General features: G+C 42.9%; 1 protein-coding gene across 11 annotated transcripts in view; it reads left to right on the top strand.

Annotated features, from left to right (window-relative positions):
* Positions 1-12,138, top strand: part of CDK14 (cyclin dependent kinase 14) — a 579,759-nt gene that overhangs the window by 367,466 nt on the left and 200,155 nt on the right. For all 11 annotated transcript variants that reach the window (XM_068235460.1, XM_068235463.1, XM_068235466.1 and 8 more), the window contains one exon: positions 7,814-7,877. In XM_068235460.1, the coding sequence (XP_068091561.1) occupies positions 7,814-7,877 (64 nt within the window). The remainder of the gene's footprint in view (positions 1-7,813; positions 7,878-12,138) is intronic.

Raw genomic sequence — 12,138 nt, forward strand, 5'->3', positions numbered from 1 at the left:
ATGGCCGCCATCTTGTGGCCAAAAAGTAATACTACACCTGAAAAAAAAAAGAATTAACACACATTTACATTATAAATCTATTGTTTACCTCCCACCCTCCCAAAAGTACCCAAATAAAATGTTTAGTATAAAAAAAAAAACATTACAATAAAAAAAACTAAAGCATGTAAATATTTACCTAAGGGTCTAAACTTTTTAAATATCAATGTAGAGATGAAATATATCTATATTTTTTTTATTTTAAACTTTTAAATAGTGATAGATGCAAAATGGAAAAAATGCACCTTTATTTCCAAATAAAATATTGTCGCCATACATTGTGATAGGGACATAATTTTAACGGTGTAATAACCGGGACATATGGACAAATACAATACGCGAGTTTTAATTATGGAGGCATGTATTATTTTAAAACTATAATGGCTGAAAACTGAGAAATAATGAAATTTTCCATTTTTTTCTTATTCTTCCTGTTAAAATGCATTTACAGTAAAGTGGCTCTTGGCAAAATGTACCCCCCAAAGAAAGCCTAATTGGTGGCGGAAAAAACAAGATATAGATCAGTTCATTGTGATAAGTAGTGATAAAGTTATAGGCTAATAAATGGGAGGTGAACATTTCTCAAGTGAAAACGACGGAACGCGAATGGGTTAAACAAGAGCAGCAGCAGCCTAAAAATCTGTCTCGTCAGCTATCTATATAGGGTTAGAACTAGTGATGGGTCGTTCGCAAACGAGCCGGCTCTTTGCTGCGAACGACAAGAGCCGATGCTCATTTTAAAAAGAGCCGATGCCTGAATCACTCACCAGTGCGCCGCCGCTCAGCGGCTAGAGCGAGCGGCGCGCTATGTATTCGAGTCCCGAATCAATCATTCCCCCGACACAGGCAGCGAATGAGGAGCAAAAGCGGGCGGTGACAAGAGCTACATCACCCCCCTTGTCTGCGCTGTTAACCACACCCACCCACCCACCAGCATAACAAAAGCAAGTGAATGCATTGCCTCTGACTGGCCGTGCACTGTTGAAGGGGGAGGGATGAGGGGGGTTGTAAAGGGTTATTTTCCTGTACTATCTGTTATCTTATTAAACTATTCCCGTTTTGGGTAACTTATTCACCAGGATGTGAAAATAAATAAAATGTTAAAAAAAAAGTTAAAAAACAGTAACTGTATTTTTTGTAATGAACAAATGCTTAAAAATGCTTAATGTATGAATAAGAAATAGCTTACACACAAACAAACCATTCATAATTGCTTAATTAGGCTAAAATATAAGCATACAAGTGATATTAAATGAAGAGCCGATTCAGAGCCGTAAGAGCCAGCTCTTTAGCAGGAGCCGATTCAAAAGAGCCGATTCTCTGAAAAGAGCCGGAATTCTGATCACTAGTTAGAACAAAGAAAGAAATCTAACTCCTCCTGCTGATTAACATACGCGTATGTCAGCACATCACATTCCAGAAATTCATTCCAATGATGTCATGTGCTTTTGGTTTCACTTTCTATCTTATGAGTCATTCTAGGAGACCTTGCCAACTATTAGCTACTCGCTAAAATATTTCAGCTATTAGTTAGGTCATTTTCAGCGTGAGAAAAAAGTGTGGCAATACATGAGAATAGTTTCACATCATTACATTCTATGTGAGATATAAAACTGGTTATACAAAAACTGATTACTCATTTCAACAGTAATTTGAAGACTATGATCTAGGAATAAATCAAAAGATATAAATTCATGATATATAAAAGGAATACAACGTTAAATATTTGTCAATGTGGTATGAAACTCGTCATTTTCTCTTTGCTCTAAAAGATTATTTATAGCATATGATATACTGCTGCAAAAAATAAATAGTTAGCAGAACAGCATTCAAACAGTTAAACACAGGACATGCTTTTTCAATGTAAAGCTTCCTGCAATATGATCTGCATCTGAATAGGTGATTCCCTGGCAGCACTGAAACTCCTTCTATATGTGTGCAGATCAGAGAGAGAGAGCTCAGAAGTGATCACTGTGTACATTACAATATATAAATACAGCAGCTACGCAATAAAATGCAGTGGCAGCTTTCAGAACAGATACACTGTACTTTGGGAACTTGTAGTTTGTAAATTAATAGTATGTGTGCACAAAAGCAAATATGGTAACTGTATGGGTTATAAAAAGTAGAAAAACACATTATTGAATGTTATGTCAGTTTAATACCAGCGAAGGAGCTGGCAGTGTTCCTATTCAGGCTGCAACTGAATACCAAAAGAGGTGTGCAGCGCCCCCTAGAGACTAAAATACACACCTTGAATTCATAACAGATGCAAACTATGCATCTATACATGTAAAACTAGATAGAATTGAATGCAAACTGATACACATGAATGCAGCTAGCCATAAGAAGACTTGCATTTTTGTACAACAGGAGGAGATGGTAGCGCTTGCAAATGCAGGCTGTACCCGAATTGACCAGCTGCATAGATGTGCAGAATCTATACATGGGCAGATTACACAACTTGGTTTCAAAGCAGATGTAACACATGGAGGATGTTGGCCTACAAAAACAGTTTGCATGCAGATTGTTCAGTACTAGACTTTTCCACCTCGTTGAGGGTTCCACAGGGAAGAGACCTGACCTCTAACAATTAAACACAGTGTCAATCTGGGGCAGCTAGCCATAAAATGGTCTACACATCTTCTAAAGAACAGTAAAGGAATTGGCAGCGCTCCTATTATACAGTTTAATACCGCTTTAAAAAGTGTTTACATTGTTGTGAAGATAAGTGCGTTCAGTCTTTGGAATATATTTACACTTCATGCACTTTTGGTGAACTAATGTAAATGTTATTGTAGCATGTTAAGCACTTCTGTACCAGCAGTCTCTGTCCCCTTAAAGGGACACAGTGGGGGTGGGGGGGTGTCTGGGGAAAATGAGTTGAACTTACCCGGGGCTTCCAATGGTCCCCCGCAGACATCCTGTGCCCGCGCAGCCACCCCCCTGATGCTCCGGCCCCGCCTCCGGTTCACTTCTAGAATTTAAAGTCTGAAAACCACTGCGCCTGCGTTGCCATGTCCTCGATCCTGCTGATGTCACCAGGAGCGTATAACAGAAGCCCAGTAAGGTCTGTGTGTGCGCAGTATGCTCCTGGTGACCTCAGCGGGATCGAGGACACGGCAACGCAGGCGCAGTGGTTTTCAGACTTTAAAGTCTGAAATTCCAGAAGTGAACTGGAGGCGGGGCCAAAGCATCCCTGAGTGGCTGCGCGTGCACAGGATGTCTGCGGGGGACCATGAGAAGCCCTGGGTAAGTTCAACTCATTTCCCCCCGACCCCCCTACAGTATCCCTTTAAGGACCAGTGACTGCTAGCACTGTAAAACGTCTCTTCCCGAGGAATCGCCGCACATACCCGCCGGTCATGACGCTGCCCAATCGCTGCAGGCTCCTCTCTCTGCCTTCTCTGACGGCAGACTGCTGGTAGCCGGTCAAGAGCCACTTTAATTGGCTCCTGACGCTGTCTATCAATGGGAGCTAATGTGATTGGCTCTCCATGATCATGCGGTCAGGAGCCAATGAAAGTGGCTCCTGACCTACTTACAGAGCTCTGCCGTCTTATAGATGGCAGAGCAAGCGAATTGCGGCGGGTTCAGAGCGGCGAGATCGTCGTCCGGCGTCGTTCAGCGGGATGTTGAAACTACATCCAGTCAGAGCGGCAGCACCACCTGCTGGACGTAGAATCAAACTGCGTTGTTCCAGAACCAGTTAAAATAGAATTCCAGGATGTACCATGTAACCCCCAGTTTATATTTTCCCTGACACAAGGAAGGATCCACACAAAAGAACAAAACCTTGAACATTGGAGGAATTGTAAAATGTAAAATACATGCATAAAAATATACATTTCTCCCATAGTAACATGCACTATACATTATTTTTTATCGTGTAGCTGTCACTCACAGTAAGTAGTAAAAAGCTGACCGGTCTGACAGATTTTCGACTAGTCCATCTCCTCATGGAGATTCTCAGGATTTCCTTTATTCTTTACAAAACCACTTACTGGAAAAGATTTATACAAGATGTCAGTCTCCCTACTCGTTTACACGCTATTATGGCAATTGGACCAAGCAACTGACGTTCCTTGAGTGCTTTTGTAAATAAAGGAATAACTGAGAATCCCCCATGAGCAGATGGACTGGTCCAAATGATGACAGATTTTTATTACCTATGGTAAGTGACAGCGATTTAGGAAAAAAGTAATTTATAGTACATTTTACTCTGGGAGAAATGTACATTTATATGTATGTATTTGACATTTTACCACTTTTTGCATTTGTTTGCCTTTTTTTTTTTTTTGTTTGTTTCTTTTAGATGATGCTCCGCTCCCTGCCTTATTCCTTTATATCTCTACTAGTCTTGTAATGTTAAAAGAAACACATGACCGTCACAGTGTAACCTATTAGAATTCCTCCAGTTACAATGACCATCAAGTCATTCCTTCCTCATAGCTCATAGGCTGTGCTGCCACCAGTGTGACAAGGCTGTCACCCTCTAGTGGCTGCACATGTTACATGCAACCATATTAACACTTGGCCAGTGCTCCCAGCCACCCCCTCACAATGATCACCTTCCCCTCCTGCGTAATGGTTCGCAAATGTAGCCCTGACATTCCAGTCTTTACAGCTCTTCCTCCCAGCAACTGCCCCCTTCTCTCTTGCAACGTTAAAGACCTCCCTCAACACATCTGCTACTCACCCACCCTTACCCTCTTAGGTGCAACTTGAGAACTCACATATTCAGGCAAGCATACCCTCTCTCATAGGACACTCTGGCACTGACTATTGCTTATATATTATACTAGATGAGGACCCAGCGTTGCCCGCATATGTATTTGGCTGGTGTTGGCTTCACCCTTTTTTTCTAACCCTAACACAATTACTCCATGTTTGTGAGCTTTGCGGTCTTTGGCATCAATAATTTGCATTGAAATTAAACAAATCTGATTGGCTGTTTATGGCTACACCCCCTTTTCTGAAGTTGAACCCCAGTCACCCAATGACCAACTGTACCAGATTTGAGGCTTGTTGTGCCGTTAACAGTGCAAGAATGGCAGCAATTAAATATTCCCCTTGAAAATCAATAGGTGAATTTTGATTGGCTTTTGAAGGCTCCACCCACTTTTCTGAATATTAATTCCAGTCACCCAGTAACAAACTGTGCAAAGTTTGAGAACCCTGCCATTAACTGTGAAGAAAGGCTGCAGTTTACATTTTCCCAATGAAATTGGTATTTGTCTCCACCCACTTTTTGGTTATGGGGATAAAAAGTATCCTATATGTTATTCCAGGTATTGTACTATGTGTGTGCCAAATTTCATTCAAATCCGATCAGCCATTGTTGCGTGATTGAGTAACAAACCTCCAAACTTTTGCATTTATAATATTAGTAGGATTGTTATTATAGTGTTATTAGTTGACCTAAGCCCGGTTTTTAAAAAAACGTGCTTTAGGTCTCTCTCACCGCTGCCACCGCCACATGTCAGTGCGCACCCGCCACGCGCACGCTCTTGTACGCCGCCGCCACGCACCCATCTGCCCAGCTCCCAGGCCCCGTCCTCCTCCTGTCCCAACGGCTACACATGTGCAGTAGCCAAAACACACGGGCACTCGAACTCTATGGACGTATGTCTTTTTTCAACCCAAATAGCTATGCAACAGGGACAGGAGGATGACGGAGGGACAGGTAGGTTTTATTATTATACTAGTAAAAAAGCCCGCCCGTTAAAAAACGGGCTCTAGGTCACAGCCGCTACCCCCTGCAATGTACACACAAACATGTCCCGCTTGCTCGTTCCCCACCACTGAAGTATATGCACACAGGGAGCTGCTTTCTTGGCAGTTGGAAAAAGCTGTTATTTCCCACAATGCAATGAGAACCTCTGTGAACCACACACAGCAAACTGTCAGATCCGGCCCTGTGTCCTAACTGCCCTGGCTGCGCACATGCTCAGTACAGAAAAGCCAAGGACACACAACCATTCAGTTGATGACGCAGGGACACTTGCATTTTATTGTGTAGGATAGGATAGGATGCCTTGTAAACTATTGTACAGCTACACTGCTGTGCAAACCTCAGAACTACATATCGCACTAAGCTCATCCAAGTTAGAGACAGTGTGTGGGGGGAGGAGGGCGGGATCTACCCAGAAGTCCTTTGCGATCTGCCAGTAGATCACAATCTACCTACCTGCTCTATAGCATAAATTGTTGCAGAGACAAATGGGATATACTGAAAATTGTAGCAGAGCTCCAGCTGCCAGAGAGAAACAGTGCCACTCAGTGGTCATTGAAGGGAACAGTTTGTAAAGAGGGAGAGCGACAACTCTGCTTTGGTAAATATTACATTTTACTGGTGAAACTCAAAAAAATATAATATCGTGCAGAGGTGCATTTATTTCAGGAATGCAACTTAAAAGGTGAGACTGATATATGAAATAGGAACCCTTTGCACGTGTTTGGGATTAATTACTGTATTTGCTGCCCTATAAGACACACTTTTTTTCTCCTCACAAAACGGGGGCGTAATAGTCCCTGCGCTTTAGAGCGTGCATCTATAACTTAGGAACGTCTGCTGATACGAGCTGTCGCCACGTCGGGTTTCCCTGCATTATCCCTCCTACATTTTCTGTTATGGTTTGGAGTTATCACATAACCTTAGAAGCACTGGCCCTTTAATAGTCAGTGCCATTAAGTTGCAGGTTGGGGGATAATTTTATCTATAATATATTCCTCCTCTTCCCTTTATTTCCCTGCCTAGCTGAAGCACGATTCTCTGCTCACTTGTGTTTACAAGCAAGGCTGACGTGATTCGGTGATTGGAGGAGAAAAAAAAAGTTAAGGGAAGAAATTACATCAGTATTTAGCCTAAACTGGGCAAAAGACATGGTTCCCACCAGGAACAGAATTCTGTTCATTTACTATATAAAATTCACTGAAATTAAAACATGGACAGTACAATACATGTGTTATGTAAGTAGATAAAGTATTTATCTACTTATATGTGTGTTTTTTTCCTTGGCATAGTATGGCTAATCCTCCTGCTTTAATGTCACAGGACAGAGGAATCCTCATAAGGGCTTAAAGGGAACCAGAGACGAAGCACCCTCATGTATTTTACCATATACATCAGTGGGAACATTAGAGAAAACACCTACCTTGCTTTCTGTTTCATTCTGCACTGCACAGCTTGCTTCTAATCAGCCCTGATGAAATCCCCGACTGAGCATTCAGTCTGGCTTTGTTCAGGAATATTTATAGCTCCGTCTGTGTTATCTCATGTCTTTTCAAGTCCAAGCCAGCCCCCTGCTGGCTCTGCTCAGGAATCATTCTAGCTGAGTCATTATAGCAAAGCCAGACTGAATGCTCAGTCGGGGATTTTATCAGGGCTGATTAGAAGCAAGCTGTGCAGTGCAGAATGAAACAGAACGCACGGTAGGCGTTTTCTCTGTTCCCACTGATCTATATGGTAAAATACATGAGGGTGCTTCGTCTCTGGTTCACTTTAACAAGATACAGGGAGTCCAAAATTAGAAGTTTGTTATATTTGTATTGTGAAAGAAAGCACTCTTCTTAAAATAATTTCTATACAACAGCTAATGGTCACTTATCTCTTGGTGTTTGGGTGGCTGTAAGCTGAGGGACAGTGAAGGCAGGCTATGAATTATTGTACTTTGTACTCTTTTGTTTAGTCTCTAATTATACAGTGTAATCCTGTGTATCTGTGATGCCCTATGACTGACCGCAGTGTTTGTTTTTTGTCTTCCCCTTTTAGATTCTTGGCACACCTAATGAAGAGACGTGGCCGGGCATCAGCTCTTTAACACTCTTCAAGCTAGGTGGGTAAGACAGACTTGAAGGATACCCGAGGTGACATGTGACATGATGAGATAGACATGGTTATGTACAGTGCCAAGCACACACATAACTAGGCTGTGTTCCTTTTTTTTTCTTTCTCTGCCTGAAAGAGTTAAACATCAGGTATGTAAGTAGCAGTTCCTGTCTGAGTCAAGACTACAGTGTGACCCTCACTGATGAGACAATACAAATGTAAAACACTTTCCTAGCAGAAAATGGCTTCTGAGAGCAGGAAAGATATAAAAAGGGTCAATAGTTGATAGATTTTAGCTCTGGCAAACTTTAATGAATCTGTCATTGAGCAAAGACAATAAAACAGTAAAATCTTAAAAAGTAGATTTAAATATAAAATAAAACTATAACTAAAACTATAAAATAAAACTGGAATATCTTAAAAAGTCATCTTTTTAGGAGGAGGAGGATGATAGATACAACTGTTTATTTTATTCGTTTATTTTCACCTCGGGGGTCCTTTAAAGTGAACCCAAGGTAAAAATAAACTGATGAGATAAATAATTGTATTCCTACTCCTAAAAATGTTTTTTTTTTTTTTTAGATATCCCATGGTTTTATTTTATATTTAAACGTTTGCAAAGTAGATTGGATGTTTTATTGTCTCTGATTACTATCAGCCTATTAAGTGTCCCAAAGTTAAAATACATACCGTATTTTTCGGACTATAAGACGCACTTTTTCTCCCCCAAAAGTGGGTGCGTCTTATAGTCCGAGCGTCTTATAGTCCGAATGTGCATCCATGTGTCCCCCAGAAGGAAGTGCAGGGGCAGACTAGAGTGCACTCAATCCCGGCTCTGAGTGCTGCATCTGCCTATTTCACCTTCCCTGCGGGCAAGTGATGATCACAGGCTTTGTCCCCGCTGATGGTATCAGCCGACACGCTGCATAGGTGGCTCTGGCCTGGTCTTTGTGTGTGTCTGCGTAAGCCACTGTCCGCCTCATCCATATGATCTTCACCACTGCTGGTGGCTGACATCGGAGCGGTGCATCTGTGCACCGGCTCTCTAGTGGTTTCATCCCGATGTATGTCCGCATATCATCCGCCGGCGGGACCATCGCGGCCAATCAGGAGAGGAAAGGAGGCAGAGGGTGGCTGTGATTGGCGGTCAGGGACAGCCTGATTGGATAATGGTCTAGAAGAGAGAAGAGGGTGGAGGCGATGTTCCCGTTCGTGAATCTGCTGCGAGGGGGGCCCGCGGATGATATGCGGACATACAGCGGGATGAAACTACCAGAAAGCCGGTGCACAGATGCACCGTTCCGATGTCAGCCACCAGCAGTGGGGAAGATCATATGGATGAGGCGGACAGTGGCTTACGCAGACACACAAAAAGACCAGGCCCGTGCCAGAGCCACCTATGCAGCATGTCGGCTGATACCATCAGCGGGGACAAAGCCTGTGATCATCACTTGCCTGCAGGGAAGGTGAAATAGGCAGATGCAGCACTCAGAGCCGGGATTGAGTAAGTGAGTGCACTCTAGTCTGCCCCTGCACTTCCTTCTGGGACAGAGGACATGGTAAGGACAGAGGTCACAGGGGCTATGGACAGAGGACACAGGTGGACATAATAATTGGGGGGAAAGGGTCTATAAGACGGAAACAGTAAATTCGGGCGCCTGAGGCTAGTGGACAAATCGGGCGCCGCCATTCACTTCTATAATAAATATCGTTTAATGGGCGCCCGGTAGGAAAAAAGGGCGCCGGAGAAAACTAACGTTTTAAAAGCGGCGCCCGGAGACTTAATGTTTTATTACTGTTTCTCATGATTACACATTATTTAATGATTTATACATGTTTAAATATTATTTTTAAACGAAAACCAGTACAATATTTTTCCCAAACATTATTTTTAAACGAAAAACATTACTTTTTTTTTTTTTTTTTTTTTTACATTATTTTTAAACGAAAAAATAACAGGGGGGGTCTTAGGTTTAGGCACCAACAGGGGGGTCTTAGGTTTAGGCACCAACAGGGGGGTCTTAGGTTTAGGCACCAACAGGGGGGTCTTAGGTTTAGGCACCAACAGGGGGTCTTAGGTTTAGGCACCAAAAGGGGGGTCTTAGGTTTAGGCACCAACAGGGGGGTCTTAGGTTTAGGCACCAACAGGGGGTCTTAGGTTTAGGCACCAACAGGGGGGTCTTAGGTTTAGGCACCAACAGGGGGGTCTTAGGTTTAGGCACTAACAGGGGGGTCTTAGGTTTAGGCACCAACAGGGGGGTCTTAGGTTTAGGCACTAACAGGGGGGTCTAGGGGTTAGGGGTAGGTACAGGGAGGGTTACTTAGGCACCAACAGGGGGGGTCTTAGGTTTAGGCATCAACAGGGGGGTCTAGGGGTTAGGGGTAGGTACAGGGAGGGTTACTTAGTAAAAAAATTTTTAAACGTTATTATGCGTTTCATTATTTAAACGAAAGATTAACGTTTTTACAATTGCCGATTTAATACACATTATTTAATGATTTATAACGTTTAAAAACATTACTTTTAAACGAAATACATTTTTAAACGTAATCCATGTTTATCGTTAAAATCCCGGCGCCCTTTTTTCCCATCGCCCCTTTTTAACGTACGCCTATAAGACACCCCTGCACTGTAGATGCACCAAGTTTAGCATTTTTTTTTTTTTCCTGGATTTTGCCCTCCAAACCTTGGTGTGTCTTATAGTCCGGTGTGTCTTATAGTCCGACAAATACGGTAACTATTGACCTTTTTCTATCTCTTCACTGCCATCAATTGTATTCTGCCTGGAAAACTTTTATGGCTGTAATTTGCTTATCAGTGATGTTTACTATCTTCCCGGCATAATTATCTCCTCATGTCACATGTCGCCTCAGGTACACTTTAAATGCCATTGCAAGTACTCCTCCTTTAATTATGTAGATGTCAAACAAGAAAGAAGCTGGGCACCCCCCATATTGCATGAAGTAAACATACAGTCATCCGTACGTTGCACTCACTGTGCAGTAGACAGACACAACATTTATATCGCTAAACAAAAGTGGGCACACCGAGAGCCCAATATAGTGTAGTAAGCAAAACAATAGGTTGGAATTGAAAAGTATAATAATGTATATACTCACAAAAGTGGGTTACCTCCTAGGTAACCAAGACAAAGACAAGACATTTATATTGCGCTTTTCTCCTTGCGGACTCAAAGCGCCAGAGCAGAGCAGCAGCCACTAGGGCGCGCTCTATTGGCAGTAGCAGTGTAAGGGAGACTTGCCAAAGGTCTCCTACTGAATTAGTGCTGGCTTACTGAACAGGCAGAGCCGAGATTCGAACCCTGGTCTCCTGTGTCAGAGGCAGAGCCCTTAACCATTACACCATTCCTCACTCAGGATTAAAAGTCGCTCTCTGTAGATCAGGAAAAAAGAGATGGGGAAATAACCCTCCACCAGGGGTGGATATTGGTCATTTAAGAGTGAACAGAGGCACCAGCAGGATAAAAGGTACTAAAAAGATTACAATTCCTCAGGAGGTGGTGGTGCACTCGCCTCCTTGAAGCAGACAAGATACTGTCAGCTTTTTAACAACAGGTTTATTTGTATACTCCAGACAACCATGCAACGCGTTTCTCAGGTATAGTCCTGCTTCCTCAGGCAATAACAAATAGGAGTACACGCAGCACAGTCTCAAGGTCACGATAAGCACCTCTGTCTTCACGCTCTATAGGCAGTAGCAGTGTTAGGGTGACTTCCCCAAGGTCTCCTACTGAATAGGTGCTGGCTTACTGAACAGGCAGAGCCGAGATTGATACCCAGGTGTGCATCTTTAGAAGAGGTTTCCTTCTCGGATGGCAGCCATGCAGACCAATGTGATGTCGTGTGCAGCCTGTGGTCTGAACACTGACAGGCTAAATGGCGGATGCACTGAGTGTGCTCTGTGGACACGCTTTCTCTTCCATTGATGGTCAGTAGCAGTGCTGTATATACAAGGAGTGGTGAGAATGTTACTTAACTCCAACAGCCTGCTATTTCATTATTGGATCTCGGGCACACCCTCTCAATGCTGGGGTATCAACAGAGGCTGGCCAGTGTATGTATGTGGTGTGTCTGAGCTATGTATGGGACCAGAGCAATTGTAGCCAGGGCTTCACACCCCGATTCCTGTTTATATGGATTGGATCACAATTCTCCCCGGTGGGTTTTTCATATACTTATTGATAAATAAAAAAAAAAAAAACACATATAACCAGGCACATCGCCTCTAGTTAGGACATTAACCTGCT

The sequence above is a fragment of the Hyperolius riggenbachi genome, chromosome 5 (genome assembly GCF_040937935.1).
Source record: "Hyperolius riggenbachi isolate aHypRig1 chromosome 5, aHypRig1.pri, whole genome shotgun sequence".
Taxonomy (NCBI): domain Eukaryota; kingdom Metazoa; phylum Chordata; class Amphibia; order Anura; family Hyperoliidae; genus Hyperolius; species Hyperolius riggenbachi.